This window comes from Palaemon carinicauda, chromosome 9 (genome assembly GCF_036898095.1).
Source record: "Palaemon carinicauda isolate YSFRI2023 chromosome 9, ASM3689809v2, whole genome shotgun sequence".
Taxonomy (NCBI): domain Eukaryota; kingdom Metazoa; phylum Arthropoda; class Malacostraca; order Decapoda; family Palaemonidae; genus Palaemon; species Palaemon carinicauda.
The window spans coordinates 148422675-148439320 of record NC_090733.1 but is presented as its reverse complement, the minus strand read 5'-3'; the positions used below and the strand labels follow the sequence as shown (position 1 = coordinate 148439320).

Genomic DNA, 16646 nt, shown 5'->3' with positions numbered 1-16646 from the left:
ACAGAAAATGGTTTAAAATTGTTTTATTTTAGTACAGTAAATGGTTTAAAATTGTTTTATAGGATTTTCTGACCAATTTCATACACATTTAGATAATTATTGTTGTTTAGGTACACGTTTTATTAATATTTTGGGCCTGTTCGAGTGCTTGGGAACGGAATAGAATATATACCATTATTTCTTATGGGGAAAAAAAATTCGGTACTCGAACAAATCGGAGGTCGAACACGGATCTCGAACGGATTATGGTCGAGTACCGAGGTATCACTGTATATCGAATAAAACGGAAATATGTTATTTTGATAATAAAATAAATTTTTGAATATACTTACCCGGTGATTATATAAGCTGCAGCTCTGCTGCTCGACAGAAAACTCTACGGAAAAAATCCGCCAGCGATCGCTATGCAGGTAGGGGGTGTACTTCAACAGCGCCATCTGTCGTGCAGGTACTCGGTACTCATTGTAAACAAAGAACTCAATTTTCTCCTCGGTCCACTGCGTCTCTATTGGGGAGGAAGGGAGGGTCCTTTAATATATAATCACCGGGTAAGTATATTCAAAAATTTATTTTATTATCAAAATAACATTTTTCAATATTTAACTTAGCCGGTGATTATATAAGCTGATTCACACCCAGGGGGGTGGTTAGAGACCAGCAATAAATGTTTACATTATTATGAGCTAAGGATTTTTTATTTCATTTTAGAAGTTATCAAAATAACAAACATAAAATAAATAAGTACCTGGTAAGGAAGTCGACTTGAACAATTACTCTGCCTTTTTAAGTACGTCTTCCTTACGGAGCCTCACGATCCTCTTAGGATGCTGAGCGACCCCTAGGATCTGAAGTATGAAGGGTTGCAACCCATACCACAGGACCTCATCAAAACCTCTAATCTAGGCGCTTCTCAAGAAAAGAATTTGACCACCCGCCAAATCAACCAGGATGCGAAAGGCTTCTTAGCCTTCCGGACAACCCAAAAACAACAATAAAAACATTTCAAGAGAAAGATTAAAAAGGTTATGGAATTAGGGGATTGTAGTGGTTGAGCCCTCACCCACTACTGCACTCGCTGCTACGAATGGTCCCAGGGTGTAGCAGTTCTCGTAAAGAGACTGGACATCTTTAAGATAAAAAGACGCAAACACTGACTTGCTTCTCCAATAAGTTGCGTCCATTATACTTTGCAGAGATCTATTTTGTTTAAAGGCCACTGAAGTTGCGACAGCTCTAATTTCATGTGTCCTTACCTTCAGCAAAGCTTGGTCTTCCTCACTCAGATGGGAATGAGCTTCTCGTATTAACAGTCTGATAAAATAGGATAAAGCATTCTTTGACATAGGCAAAGATGGTTTCTTAACTGAACACCATAAAGCTTCTGACTGTCCTCGTAAAGGTTTAGTTCGTCTTAAATAGAACTTAAGAGCTCTCACAGGGCATAAGACTCTTTCTAGTTCATTTCCAACCATATTCGATAGGCTTGGAATATCGAACGATTTCGGCCAAGGACGAGAGGGTAGCTCGTTTTTGGCTAGAAAACCAGGTTGTAGAGAACATGTAGCCGTTTCAGATGAAAATCCGATGTTCCTGCTGAAGGCGTGAATCTCACTGACTCTTTTAGCTGTGGCTAAGCAAACCAGGAAAAGGGTCTTTAAAGTGAGATCTTTAAAGGAGGCTGATTGTAGCGGCTCGAACCTTTCTGACATGAGGAATCTTAGTACCACGTCTAAATTCCAACCAGGTGTAGCCAAACGACGCTCCTTCGTGGTCTCAAAAGACTTAAGGAGGTCCTGTAGATCTTTGTTGTTGGAAAGATCTAAGCCTCTGTGACGGAAGACTGATGCCAACATGCTTCTGTAACCCTTGATAGTGGGAGCTGAAAGAGATCGTTCTTTCCTCAGGTATAAAAGGAAGTCAGCTATTTGAGTTACAGAGGTACTGGTCGAGGATACAGATACTGACTTGCACCAGTTTCGGAAGACTTCCCACTTCGATTGGTAGACTCTAAGGGTGGATGTCCTCCTTGCTCTAGCAATCGCTCTGGCTGCCTCCTTCGAAAAACCTCTAGCTCTCGAGAGTCTTTCGATAGTCTGAAGGCAGTCAGACGAAGAGCGTGGAGGCCTTGGTGTACCTTCTTTACGTGTGGCTGACGTAGAAGGTCCACCCTTAGAGGAAGAGTTCTGGGAACGTCCACTAGCCATCGAAGTACCTCGGTGAACCATTCTCTCGCGGGCCAGAGGGGAGCAACTAACGTCAACCTTGTCCCTTCGTGAGAGGCGAACTTCTGCAGTACCTTGTTGACAATCTTGAATGGGGGGAATGCATATAGGTCTAGATGTGACCAATCTAGGAGAAAGGCATCTATATGAACTGCTGCAGGGTCCGGGATTGGTGAGCAATATATTGGGAGCCTCTTGGTCATCGAGGTTGCGAAGAGATCTATGGTAGGCTGGCCCCATGTGGCCCAAAGTCTCTTGCACACATCCTTGTGTAGGGTCCATTCTGTTGGAATGATTTGTCCCTTCCGACTGAGGCAATCTGCCATGACATTCAAGTTGCCTTGGATGAACCTCGTTACTAGTGAAATGTTTAGATCTTTTGACCAGGTGAGGAGGTCCCTTGCGATCTCGTACAACGTCATAGAGTGTGTCCCTCCTTGCTTGGAGATGTACGCCAAAGCCGTGGTGTTGTCCGAGTTCACCTCCACCACTTTGCCTTGAAGGAGAGACTTGAAGCTTTTCAAGGCCAGATGAACTGCCAGTAGCTCCTTGCAGTTGATATGCATTGTCCTTTGACTCGAGTTCCAAGTTCCCGAGCATTCCCGACCGTCTAATGTCGCGCCCCAGCCCGTGTCCGATGCGTCCGAGAAGGGAACGTGGTTGGGAGTCTGAACAGCCAGGGGCAGACCCTCTCTGAGGCTGATACTGTCCTTCCACCAAGTCAGGGAAGACTTCATCTTCTCGGAAATGGGGATCGAGACCGCTTCTAGCGTCTTGTCCTTTTTCCAGTAAACAGCTAGGTGATATTGAAGAGGACGGAGGTGTAGTCTTCCTAACGATACGAACTGTTCCAGGGATGATAGTGTCCCTATCAGACTCATCCACTGCCTGACTGAACATCGTTCCTTCTTCAGCATGTTCTGGATGCATAACTGGGCTTGACTTGTTCTGGGGGCCGACGGAAAAGCCCGAAAAGCTAGACTGTGAATCTCCATCCCTAAATACACAATAGTTTGGGATGGGACCACTTGAGACTTTTCCATATTGACCAGGAGACCCAATTCCTTGGTCAGATCTAGAGTCCACTTTAGATCCTTCAGACAGCGACGACTGGAAGAAGCTCTTAGAAGCCAGTCGTCCAAATAGAGGGAGGCTCTGATGTCCGCTAAATGAAGGAATTTGGCTACATTCCTCATCAGCCTCGTAAACACAAGAGGAGCTGTGCTTAGGCCAAAGCACAGGGCTTGAAACTGGTAGACAACCTTTTCATAAACGAATCTCAGAAAAGGTTGGGAGTCTGGGTGGATGGGGACGTGAAAGTATGCGTCCCTTAGGTCTAAAGAGACCATCCAGTCTTCCCTTCTGACCGCTGCTAGAACGGACTTTGTGGTCTCCATGGCGAACGACTGCTTTATGACAAAGACATTCAGCGCACTGACGTCTAGCACCGGCCTCCACCCTCCTGTCTTCTTTGCCACTAAGAAGAGACGGTTGTAGAAGCCCGGGGTTTGATGGTCCAGGACTTTGACTACCGCTCCCTTTTCTAGTAAGAGAGACACCTCCTGTTTCAATGCTCGTCTCTTGTCTTCCTCTCTGTACCTGGGAGAGAGATCGATGGGAGACGTTGCTAGAGGGGGTTTTCGTACAAACGGGATCTTGTACCCCTCTCTGAGCAACTTCACAGATTGTGCATCTGCGCCTCTCTTCTCCCAGGTCTGCCAGAAGTTCTTGAGTCTGGCTCCCACTGCTGTCTGAAGAAGCTGGCAGTCAGACTCTGCCTTTAAAGGACTTGGTTCCTTTCTTCTTCCCACGTCTCCCTTCGGCACGAGCACCTCCTCTGCTGGAGGCTCTGCCACGAAAGGGCGGAATAAATCGGGACGCTGGAGTGTCCATCCTTGGTCTAGCTGACAAGGTAGGCAAAGGGGTGGCTTTGCGGGCAGAGGACGCAACCAGGTCATGAGTGTCCTTCTGTATCAAAGAAGCAGCAATCTCCTTAATCAAGTCCTCTGGAAAAAGGCACTTAGATAGAGGAGCAAACAGAAGTTCAGATCTTTGACAAGGTGTCACTCCAGCTGACAGGAAAGAGCAAAGGTTCTCACGCTTCTTGAGGACTCTGGATACGAACGATGCAGCAAGCTCATTAGACCCGTCACGTATGGCCTTGTCCATGCTGGACATGATGAGCAAGGAAGTTTCCTTCTCTGTCGGGGAGATCTTCCTGCTCAAAGCTCCCAGACACCAGTCTAAAAAGTTGAAGACCTCGAAGGCCCTAAAGATCCCTTTCAACAGGTGGTCTAGGTCCGAAGATGACCAACATATCTTAGAGCGTCTCATGGCTAGCCTGCGGGGAGAGTCTACAAGGCTTGAGAAGTCGCCCTGGGCAGAGGCAGGAACTCCCAAGCCGAGAACTTCTCCCGTGGCATACCAGACGCTCGATCTGGAAGAGAGTCTAGCAGGGGGAAACGTAAAGGCTGTCTTCCCTAGACTCTTTTTGGACTGCATCCATTCTCCTATCACTCGTAAAGCTCTCTTGGACGAGCGTGCGAGGACGAGTCTAGTAAAGGCAGGCGAGGATGACGGCGTACCTAATACAAACTCTGACGGAGGAGAGCACGGAGCCACAGACACAAACTGGTCCGGAAACATCTCTTTGAACAGCGCAAGAACTTTTCTAAAGTCCAAAGAGGGTTGCGTGGACTTAGGCTCGTCAAGGTCCGAATGTGGTTCATCAACGTGTGCCGCATCGCCATCATCAGAAAGTCCATCATCCGAGTATTGAGGAGGAAGCGGCAATGGAGTAGGTAACGGCTGGTTAGCCGAGTCCGGTCGCACGGGTGCACGCGTGACTGAACCGGACGCAACGTCATGGAACTGTTGCCCAGTCTGTGGGCTGGCAACAACCATAGCAGCGCGGGGACGCACAGCGTCTACTCCAGACTGTCTAGTCTGATGTGGGCGAGCAGAGGCAACCACACTGGGTTGCGGAGGTTGACGCACCGCGTCAAAACAAAACAACTCTGACGGTTGTTGTACCTCGCGAACGTCAACGGAAGGTTCCGTGCGTCGCTGAACGTCAACATGCGGCTGGCAGGGCACACTGGAACGCATGGGTGGCGGGACTCTCTCAGCTGGAGTGCGCAAGAAGGTCGCCTCAGCGTCCACAGGACGCACAACCGAGTGTGTGGTTGGTTGTAGGCAAGAGGTTGGTGCAGCAGCAACCTTCTCCGCACAAAAGTCCTGCATCAGAGACGTTAACTGGGACTGCATGGTCTGCAGCAAAGACCACTTAGGGTCTGCAGGAGCAGGTGCGGCGACAGACGGTGTAACTGCCTGAGGCGGTACCGCTTTGCCTCTCTTAGGAGGTGAGCAGTCATCGGAAGACTGCAGCGAGTCCGAACTGACCCAGTGGCTACAACTGGGCCGTTGAACTTGCGCGGAAGGGACCGATTTGCGCTTAAGAGGTTGTGAGACCTTGGTCCATGGTTTCTTACGAGAAACCTCTTCCGCAGACGAGGAATAAATGGGCTCTCTCGTCTTTGTGTGGGTGGGGCGATCTTGGGTAGATACGCCCGAAACCACGGAGGGAACGTCTGTTCGCTGATTAAAGCCTCTCGAACCCATTGGTCGTACGACATTGCTTCTCCCCTGGACTTGGGAGCTTGCAAGAGGTCCCGGACTAGGAGGACGACAGGCACGAACAGACGAACCCTCAAGCGCAACACTATCCACAACACTATCACTCACTTTACCACTTCCCACTGCACTTTTACACTTCAGCTCCTTGACGTCCGCCATGAGCTGGTTACGGTCACTAGCAAGAGACTCAACTCTCTCACCCAGAGCTTGGATGGCACGCATCATGTCAGCCATCGAAGGTTCCTGAGTACCAGAAGGGGGATCAGGAGCAACCACTACAGGTGAAGGAATAGGTTGTGGGGCATGAGGAGAGGAAAATCAACAGAACGAGATGAACTTCTCCTGACTCTATCTCTCTCTAGCCTACGTGTATATTTTTGGAATTCGATAAAATCAAATTCTGAAAGCCCAACACATTCCTCGCATCGATCTTCCAATTGACAGGTTTTATCCCGACAATTGGAACTAACGGTGTGAGGATCGATAGAGGCCTTCGGAAGACGCCTTGAACAGTCCCTAGCATTACACTTCCTGAATTTTGGGACTTGAGAAGGGTCAGCCATTTTGAATTGGTCAAAGGGGAATTCAAAAACTATCCAAAGTCATCAACAAATAATCCGATATCAAAAAAAGAATGCAAGGATTTATTGAAGAGAAAGCCTGCACAGCGAAAGCCTAAAACTAGAATAGTGTACTTCACCAAATAGTTGTGAAAACAAATCCAGTTAACAACAGCGAATTAGTAAGTCTTGCCGGTAGCACGACAGTGAGAAAATTGAGTTCTTTGTTTACAATGAGTACTGAGTACCTGCACGACAGATGGCGCTGTTGAAGTACACCCCCTACCTGCATAGCGATCGCTGGAGGATTTTTTCCGTAGAGTTTTCTGTCGAGCAGCAGAGCTGCAGCTTATATAATCACCGGCTAAGTTAAATATTGAAAAATATAAAGTTAAAAAGGATCAGTGACTGGGGAGGAGACTAAACTCTAGTTCACTAAAGACTACGTTTTCAATCTCTCACCGTACAGTGCCTTGGGACGAGAATAAAAACTAAAAACGTTTTATCCTTTCTCCCCGTACAGAGACTTGGGAAGAGAGTAAAAAGCTGAATCGAGAACAACGTTACTCGCTCCCAAACTCCTTATTTGGGACGAACTTAAAGATCGGATCGTTCTCTCTTTCTCTCTCTCTCTCTCTCTTGTCACACACAAGAGAATTGCCCACTCACCCTTCGTCAATAAACAGGTTATTTGACCAAAGGAAAAAACTGAAAGGACTAAAAAAATGAAAATTAACAAGTTCCTTTAAATTAGTATTTAAAACACTTCAGTTTGAAAGAAGAATGAACAAAACGTCAAAATCGATTTACTCTTTCTGCAAAGTGAAACCGTGATTCTCTCTTTCTCTATCGTAACGATAGAGCGCAAACTGCGTAGCATAAATAAACCAAACGTTAGTTCATCTTTGAAAAAACAGCACGAAGACTATTCAAAGAATATATTTCTTAAAATATTTTCTAAAAAAATATTCATTTCATAACTCTTACAGAGCAAATGATTTAAACTTAACGATAAAAGTTGAATGGGCTCAACGTTGTTTAACTTAGGTTTCCAAGTTAGGACCGCCTACATCTCGGACTAGGGGAGGAATAGGTAAAGGCCGCATATAAACAAAACATAAAATTTATCTTGATGTTTAGTATAAATGGAAAGCTAATCGAAGAGGCCTAATAAAGGCGGGTGAGATATAAAATATAAAGAGGAAAATCTATAATTATCAACAATAATTTATAACGTGATAAAATAATTACTAAAAGCCTTAAACACACTTCCGTACACTGAGGGAAGGGTCGGCCATCTTTACTCTATGGAAAAAACCAGAGATAAAAAAGCAAGGGCAAAACACTTTTCCTCTCCTTTCAAAAGCATTTCTTTTGAAGATAGTATTGAATAATCCAACACGGCGAAAGCAATAAAACCAAAACCAAGTACTTCACCAGTTCGGTAGAAAACTCGAGGTCATAAAGCGAGTGGAATCAACTTGTCGATGAAACCGACAGAGAAGAACTGGAGATGTTTACAAGTATATGCGGTATCTGGCCGATAGTCGGCGCTGGTGGGCACACCCGCAACCTTCACGGCGATCGCTCGCGAGTTTTTGGAATCTGTCGAGCCGTTGGAGACGTCAGCTATTATATATTCACCGGCTAAGTTTAATATTTAAAAATGTTTGTTGTACATCTTGCAAAATATTAGAAGAAACTTTTGAGCTATATTTTGGCCAGCAATATTACATAACCTGAGCTACTACTTACAGCTTGACTAATTGTGTCCCCTGTGATAGTGACAACACATTTGACCTGATCCTGTGTGCTGTGAGCAGCTGTAGACATTATGAATTTCTCGTGTTTAACAGCGGCCTCATTACCGCACAAAGGTACTGGAAAATGTGTACAGCATTCCTGAAAGATTAGACAATGTATACATGATGCATGAAGACAATCTATATAGCAACTGTATTGAAAAACAAAATGGTGCTTAACATGAAAGGATGATAATGCTTGTCTGAGATACAAAACTATGAAAAACCACAAATTTTTAAAGTAATCTATATTTTTCCTTTAATATGAGAATTTATTCAAGCGCAGCTAAAACTCAGCAGTTAAAACTTATAACAAGGTGTTGGCAGTAGCCGGTAGTTAGCACCCGGAGGAGGGGCAGGCCCATCCCTTATGCTGGTAAACAGAACAGTCACTTTGATTGCATCTGAGACTTTAAGGGGTAGGTGAAAGTGGAAAGTTAGTTAAAGGACTCAGGTTTGTATAGTTAGGAAAAATACAAATTACTTCCAAAATTTATTTGTTCCTACATGAATACAAACTTTTGTCCTTTAATATGACTTATTTTTAGATGGGTGAAGTCCATATTACCAAACTGGCTGAATAAATCCCGGGATGACTAAGCTTGAACCTGATATGGTGCAGAGTGTAGCATCCTAAACACCTCAGGAACCAGGCCCGTAAGTACCATTGGGTTCATGCCCCAGGCAACCAAGGCTATTGTACAAGAAAATTTCTCTTAGAATAATGAGTCTGTTAAGGCAAAACCAAATCAATGAGTTTACCTGTACATAACCATCCTCCACATCATAAAGAAGATAGTGGAATGAACACTTCTATTTTAACAGAAATAGAAATGCTGCTAGCTATCAGTAGTGTTTTACCTGTATCAACATACGTCAAGCTCTATGGGGTTCCAAATGCTATACAGTACTTTAAAGGATGGGAAGAAGAGAGGAAAGGGGCCAGAACTCTCCCTCTCATTATTATTATTATTACTGTACTTGCTAAGCTACAACCCTAGTTGGAAAAGCAGCATGCTTATGCCCAGGGGCTCAAACAGGGAAAATAGCCAAGTGAGGAAAGGAAACAAGGAAAAATCAAATATTTTAAAAACATTAACATTAAAATAAATATTTCCTATATAACTATAAAAACTTTAACAATACAAGAGGAAGAGAAATATGATAGAATAGTGTGCCCAAGTGCACCTTCAAGCAAGAGAACTCTAACCTAAGACAGTGGACGACTATGGTACAGAAGTTATGGCACTACCCAAGGCTACAGAACAATGGTTTGTTTTTGGAGTGTACTCCTCCTAGAAGAGCTGGTTACCATAGCTAAAGAGTTTCTTCTACCCTTACCAAGAGGAAAGTAGCCACTGAACAATTACCGTGGGTGAAGAAGTATTGTTTAGTAATCTCACTGTTTTCAGATGTATGAGGATAGAGGAGAATCTGTAAAGATAAGGCCACACTATTCGGTGTAAGTGTAGGCAAAGGAAAATGAACTATATTCAGAGAAAAAGATCCAATGTAGTACTGTCTGGCCAGTCAAAGGACCCCATAACTCTCAAGCAGTGGTATCTCAACAGATGGCTGGTGCGCTGCCCAACCTACTACCTATAGGCTTATGCTGTCACGGTCATCTTAAACATGATACTTTTAGTCCTGTAAAGGAGCTAAGGTTAGTACATGACTTGATGACCAGAAATCACAGGTCCTACTGAATATGTATTCAGAGGATTATGAATGCATTCCAGAAAAAAATGCGCAGTAAAGGTTCTCCGACGCTTCATTACTCCACTGTCTAAAATTTGATTAAGAGAGATTTTTCTTGAAGGCTAGATTAGCACCAACTCCTCACATCTGATTAATGTGCACCCTAGCTCGGTTTCATGTACGGGGGGAACTAGGGTGTAATGTTAAATTGATAGTCTCCTACACCAAAAAGGAGATTGTGTTCTTGGTGATTTTTTCCTCCTACTGATGCTTATGGATAGGTTCTGTAACCTAGGTTTGGCAGTTTGGATTCTCTTAAGGTAATGTACCATCCTTATGGGACACTAAAGTAACTCATTCAGATCATTAGTTACTTCACTAAGTGAAGAAACTGCAAATGACTAAGTTCCAGTTTTGTTAAAGTTAGGAACAAAAGACAAAAAAGATGTTTCCAGTGCTCAGAGTGAGAGAACAAATACAAGGCTGTGTAATTTGCTTACTATTTGAAGCCAAAGCAAGGAGAAAAATTATTTTTAAGGTAAGGCTAGTTTCGACGGTTTATATGGAGCCCTCTTTAAGGACTGCAATACCTTAGTCACATCCCAGACTGAAGGTTGAATCTTAGAAGGGGGGTAGGTCCGTTGTATACTTCTAATGAGCATGGTTAATTCCCACGAGGTGGAAATATAAACTCCCCTCAGTCTCAAAACCTGGCTCAAGGCTAAAAAATACCCTTTTACAGCTGAGACAGAGGGGTGGTTTTCCCCTTAGTTGGTACGCCAGAAGATCTATTACAAGAGGAACAGAGGCTCCAAGGAGGAATGTAATCCTTCCAAGGCTGCAACCACAGAAGATGGCCCACTTTGCTTGGTACATATCAGAGGTGGGTTTTCCTGAGGTATCAGGTTATGTCTTGAGCTGTCTAGCGCAAACAGCCTCTTTCTCAGCAGAGTTGCTGGATAACCTCCACCCATAAAGTGAGAGACTTCACCAAGCTGTGGGACCCCTACAAGTAGGGCTCACGAAGAAGGCTGGGAGTTCTCTCGGAGACTCTGTTAGTAGAAGCAGCAGGTCTGGGTACCATTCTGTTTGAGGCTTTATCAAAGCTAATAAAACTCCACTTTAGATCAAGGCATTATAACAATTTATCACCTTAAAGAAGGCAAAAAGGCATAGATGTCAAGGATGTGCCAGGGTTACTGCATACTGGTAATTTCTTGTTGATGTTTGTGGCAAATATGTCTATTGTCGGGGAACCCCACAAAGTCATGAGCCTCGTCACTACTTGGGGATGTAAAGACCATCCTGAATCAACTAACTGAGCCTGGCGACTCAAACCGTTCACTATAATGTTCTTTTTGCTGGGAATGAACTGGGCTAAGAGGAATATTGTATTGCGGCTGCCCAGATGTTGGCTGATACAGCTAGCTAGCAAAGATGCTAGATATAGCTAGCTGGCAAAGATGCTCGATACAGCTAGCTGGCAAAGATGCTCCGATATTGCATTGTGCTGCCTTCTTTGTTGGCATATACCACTACGGTTGCATTGTCATTCATCAGTGAAACCAAGTGGCAAGTCAGCAACAGCTGGAAATGTTGTAAGGCTAGACAGACTGCCTTCAACTACAGACTATTGATGTGAAGAGACTTGTCCTCTAGTGACCACAGTCTTGACGTTAGAAGGTCCTTAAGATGGGCCCCTCGCCCTCTCTTTAGATCATCAGTAAACAATAGGAGATCAAGGGGGAGACACTCCAAGGGAGACCCCCGTAGCAGATTCTCATCGTCTAGCCACCAGAGAAGATTGAATCTGGTGTCCTGCTTGGCTGTTACCTGAGCTCAAGCAGAATCTGCGGATTATGACCAGTGTCTTTCTAGACGCTATTGCAGATGGAGGCGACTGTGAGGAACAAGTTTTTCCAGCAAGGTTTGGTAGCCTAGAAGCCAAAGCCATTCTTCTGCTAGCACCTGTCCCCAACAAAGGAAGGGGTGAGCTGCTCCCTGGTTACCTGCTACAGTGTCTATGTCTATGGCCAGGTATATCATTCTTTGCTTGGGTGAAGGTTTGGACTCATTCAGATTTGTAATGATCCTCATGTTTGTATTCGTCTGGGAAAGATTCTTATTTCTGACTAAACAGCTTTAATAAAATACAAAATGTTATTTTCATTAGTAAAATAAATTTTTGAATATACTTACCCGGTGATCATGTAGCTGCAGCTCTGCTGCCCGACAGAAAAAACCTACGGGCGGAATACGCCAGCGATCGCTATACAGGTGGGGGTGTACATCAACAGCGCCATCTGTCGAGTAGGTACTCAAGTACTTCTTATCAACACAGAACCAATTTTCTCCTCGGTCCACTGGGTCTCTATTGGGGAGGAAGGGTGGGTCCTTTAATTCATGATCACCGGGTAAGTATATTCAAAAATTTATTTTACTAATGAAAATAACACTTTTCAATATTAATCTTACCCGGTGATCATGTAGCTGATTCACACCCAGGGGGGTGGGTGGAGACCAGCATACACGTTAACATTAGAAGCTAAGTATTCCGTATTTCATTTTAGCAGTTATTCAAAATAACAAACAAAATTAATAAGTACCTGGTAAGGAAGTCGACTTGAACAATTACTCTGCCTTTTTAAGTACGTCTTCCTTACTGAGCCTCGCGATCCTCTTAGGATGCTGAGCGACTCCTAGGTGCTGAAGTATGAAGGGCTGCAACCCATACTAAAGGACCTCATCACAACCTCTAATCTAGGCGCTTCTCAAGAAAAGAATTTGACCACCCGCCAAATCAACCAGGATGCGAAAGGCTTCTTAGCCTTCCGTACAACCCAAAAACAACAATAAAAACATTTCAAGAGAAAGATTAAAAAAGGTTATGGGATTATGGGAATGTAGTGGTTGAGCCCTCACCTACTACTGCACTCGCTTCTACGAATGGTCCCAGGGTGTAGCAGTTCTCGTAAAGAGACTGGACATCTTTAAGGTAAAATGATGCGAACACTGACTTGCTTCTCCAATAGGTTGCATCCATTACACTCTGCAGAGATCTGTTTTGTTTGAAGGCCACTGAAGTTGCGACAGCTCTAACTTCATGTGTCCTTACCTTCAGCAAAGCATGGTCTTCCTCATTCAGATGAAAATGAGCTTCTCTAATCAAAAGTCTGGTGTAATAAGAAACTGCGTTCTTCGACATCGGTAAAGAAGGTTTCTTAATAGAGCACCATAAAGCTTCTGATTGTCCTCGTAAAGGCTACGTACGTCTTAAATAGTACTTAAGAGCTCTTACTGGGCAAAGGACTCTCTCTTGTTCGTTTCCAACCAAACTGGACAGACTTGGAATCTCGAACGATTTGGGCCAAGGACGAGAAGGGAGTTCGTTTTTAGCTAAAAAACCAAGCTGTAAGGAACATGTAGCCGTTTCAGATGTAAATCCTATGTTCCTGCTGAAGGCGTGTATCTCACTGACTCTTTTAGCTGTTGCTAAGCAGACGAGGAAAAGAGTCTTCAAAGTGAGATCTTTAAAAGAGGCTGATTGAAGCGGTTCGAACCTTGCTGACATCAGGAACCTTAAAACCACGTCTAAGTTCCAACCTGGTGTAGCCAACCGACGCTCCTTCGAGGTCTCAAAAGACTTAAGGAGGTCCTGTAGATCTTTGTTGTTGGAAAGATCTAAGCCTCTGTGGCGGAAGACTGCTGCCAACATGCTTCTGTAACCTTTGATCGTAGGAGCTGAAAGGGATCTTACCTTCCTTAGGTGTAAAAGGAAGTCAGCTATCTGAGTTACAGAGGTACTGGTTGAGGATACTGAATTCGCCTTGCACCAGCTTCGGAAGACTTCCTATTTTGACTGGTAGACCTTGAGAGTGGATGTCCTCCTCGCTCTGGCAATCGCTCTGGCTGCCTCCTTCGAAAAGCCTCTAGCTCTTGAGAGTCTTTCGATAGTCTGAAGGCAGTCAGACGAAGAGCGTGGAGGCTTGGGTGTACCTTCTTTACATGCGGCTGACGCAGAAGGTCCACTCTTAGAGGAAGAGTCCTAGGAACGTCTACTAGCCATTGCAGTACCTCGGTGAACCATTCTCTCGCGGGCCAGAGGGGAGCAACTAACGTCAACCTTGTCCCTTCGTGAGAGGCGAACTTCTGCAGTACCTTGTTGACAATCTTGAACGGGGGGAATGCATACAGGTCTAGATGGGACCAATCCAGAAGAAAGGCATCTATGTGAACTGCTGCTGGGTCCGGAATCGGTGAGCAATAATTTGGGAGCCTCTTGGTCATCGAGGTAGCGAACAGATCTATGGTGGGCTGACCCCACAGGGCCCATAGTCTGTTGCAAACATGCTTGTGAAGGGTTCATTCTGTTGGGATGATCTGACCCTTCCGGCTGAGGCGGTCTGCCATGACATTCATGTCGCCTTGAATGAACCTCGTTACTAGAGATATGTTTCGATCTCTTGACCAGGTGAGGAGGTCCCTTGCGATCTCGAACAACGTCATCGAATGAGTCCCTCCTTGCTTGGAGATGTACGCCAAGGCTGTGGTGTTGTCGGAGTTCACCTCCACCACCTTGCCTAGAAGGAGGGACTTGAAGCTTCTCAAGGCCAGATGAACTGCCAGTAGCTCCTTGCAGTTGATGTGCAGTGCTCTTTGATCCGAATTCCACGTGCCCGAGCATTCCCGACCGTCCAGTGTCGCACCCCAGCCCGTGTCCGATGCGTCCGAGAAGAGAAGGTGGTCGGGGGTCTGAACAGCCAGTGGCAGACCTTCCCTGAGAAGAATGTTGTTCTTCCACCAAGTCAGTGCAGACTTCATCTTCTCGGAGATAGGAACTGAGACCGCTTCTAGCGTCATGTCCTTTCTCCAGTGAGCAGCTAGGTGATACTGAAGGGGTCGGAGGTGGAGTCTCCCTAACGCGATGAACTGGTCCAGCGATGAAAGCGTCCCTATCAGACTCATCCACTGTCTGACTGAACATCGGTTCTTCTTCAGCATGCTCTGGATGCATTCTTGGGCTTGACTGATTCTGGGGGCCGACGGAAAAGCCCGAAAAGCTTGACTCTGAATCTCCATACCTAGATATACTATAGTTTGGGATGGGACGAGTTGGGACTTTTCCATATTGACCAGGAGACCCAATTCCTTGGTCAGATCCAGAGTCCATTTTAGATTCTCCAGACAGCGACGACTTGACGCAGCTCTTAAAAGCCAGTCGTCCAAATAGAGGGAGGCTCTGATGTCTGCTAAATGCAGGAATTTGGCAATATTCCTCATCAGTTTGGTAAACACTAGAGGTGCCCTGCTTAGGCCAAAGCACAGGGCTTGGAACTGGTATACCACCTTCCCAAAAACGAACCTTAGAAAAGGTTGGGAATCTGGGTGGATGGGGACGTGAAAGTACGTGTCCTTTAGGTCTAACGAGACCATCCAGTCTTCCTTCCTGACCGATGCTAGAACCGACTTCGTCGTCTCCATGGTGAACGTCTGCTTGGTGACAAAGACATTTAGAGCACTGACGTCTAGCACCGGTCTCCACCCTCCTGTCTTCTTCGCCACTAAGAAGAGACGGTTGTAGAAGCCCGGGGATTGATGGTCCTGGACTATGACTACCGCTCCCTTTTGTAGCAAGAGAGACACCTCTTGCTGTAAAGCTAGCCTCTTGTCCTCCTCTCTGTACCTGGGAGAGAAGTCGATGGGAGTTGTTGCTAGAGGGGGCTTGCGCAAGAATGGAATCTTGTACCCCTCTCTGAGTAACTTCACAGACTGTGCGTCTGCACCCCTGTTCTCCCAGGCCTGCCAGTAGTTCTTGAGCCTGGCTCCCACTGCTGTCTGAAGAAGGTGGCAGTCAGACACTGCCTCTTGAGGACTTGGAACCCTTCTTCTTGTTGCCACGTTGACTATCGGCACGAGTACCTCCTCTGCTGGAGGTTCTGCCACGAAAGGGCGGAATGAACCTAGACGCTGGTGTGTCCATCCTAGGTCTAGGCACGGAAGGTAAAGCTGTGACTTTACGTGCGGATGACGCCACCAGGTCATGAGTGTCTTTCTGGATCAACGAGGCGGCAATCCCCTTGATCAACTCTTCAGGAAAGAGACACTTCGATAGCGGAGCAAACATCAGTTCTGACTTCTGACATGGGGTGACTCCCGCCGACAAGAAGGAGCAAAGGTGATCCCGCTTCTTGAGAACTCCAGACACGAAAGAAGCCGCAAGCTCGCCAGACCCATCCCGTATGGCTTTGTCCATGCAGGACATGATGAGCATGGCAGATTCCTTATCCGAAGGGGAGGTCTTCCTGCTCAACGCTCCCAAACACCAGTCCAGGAAGTTAAAGATCTCGAACGCACGGAAAACTCCCTTCAAAAGATGGTCCATGTCCGAAGAAGTCCAGCAAATCTTGGAGCGTCTCATAGCCAGTCTGCGGGGAGAGTCTACCAGACTTGAGAAGTCGCCCTGGGCAGAGGCAGGAACTCCCAAGCCGAGAACCTCTCCCGTGGCATACCAGACGCTAGATCAGGAAGCAAGCTTGGCCGGGGGAAACATGAAGGATGTCTTCCTAAGTTGCTTCTTGGCCTGCAACCACTCTCCCAGTACCCTTAAAGCTCTCTTGGACGAGCGAGCGAGTACGAGCTTCGTAAAGGCAGGAGCTGCTGACTGCATGCCTAAAGCGAACTCAGAGGGAGGTGAGCGTGGAGCTGCAGACACAAACTGGTCCGGATAC

General features: G+C 45.8%; 1 protein-coding gene across 1 annotated transcript in view; it reads right to left on the bottom strand.

Annotated features, from left to right (window-relative positions):
• LOC137647256 (protein rogdi-like) overlaps positions 1-16646 on the bottom strand; it is a 75777-nt gene that overhangs the window by 46552 nt on the left and 12579 nt on the right. Inside the window, exon 3 of the mRNA XM_068380650.1 lies at positions 8174-8320. Coding sequence (XP_068236751.1) covers positions 8174-8320 — 147 coding nt within the window. The remainder of the gene's footprint in view (positions 1-8173; positions 8321-16646) is intronic.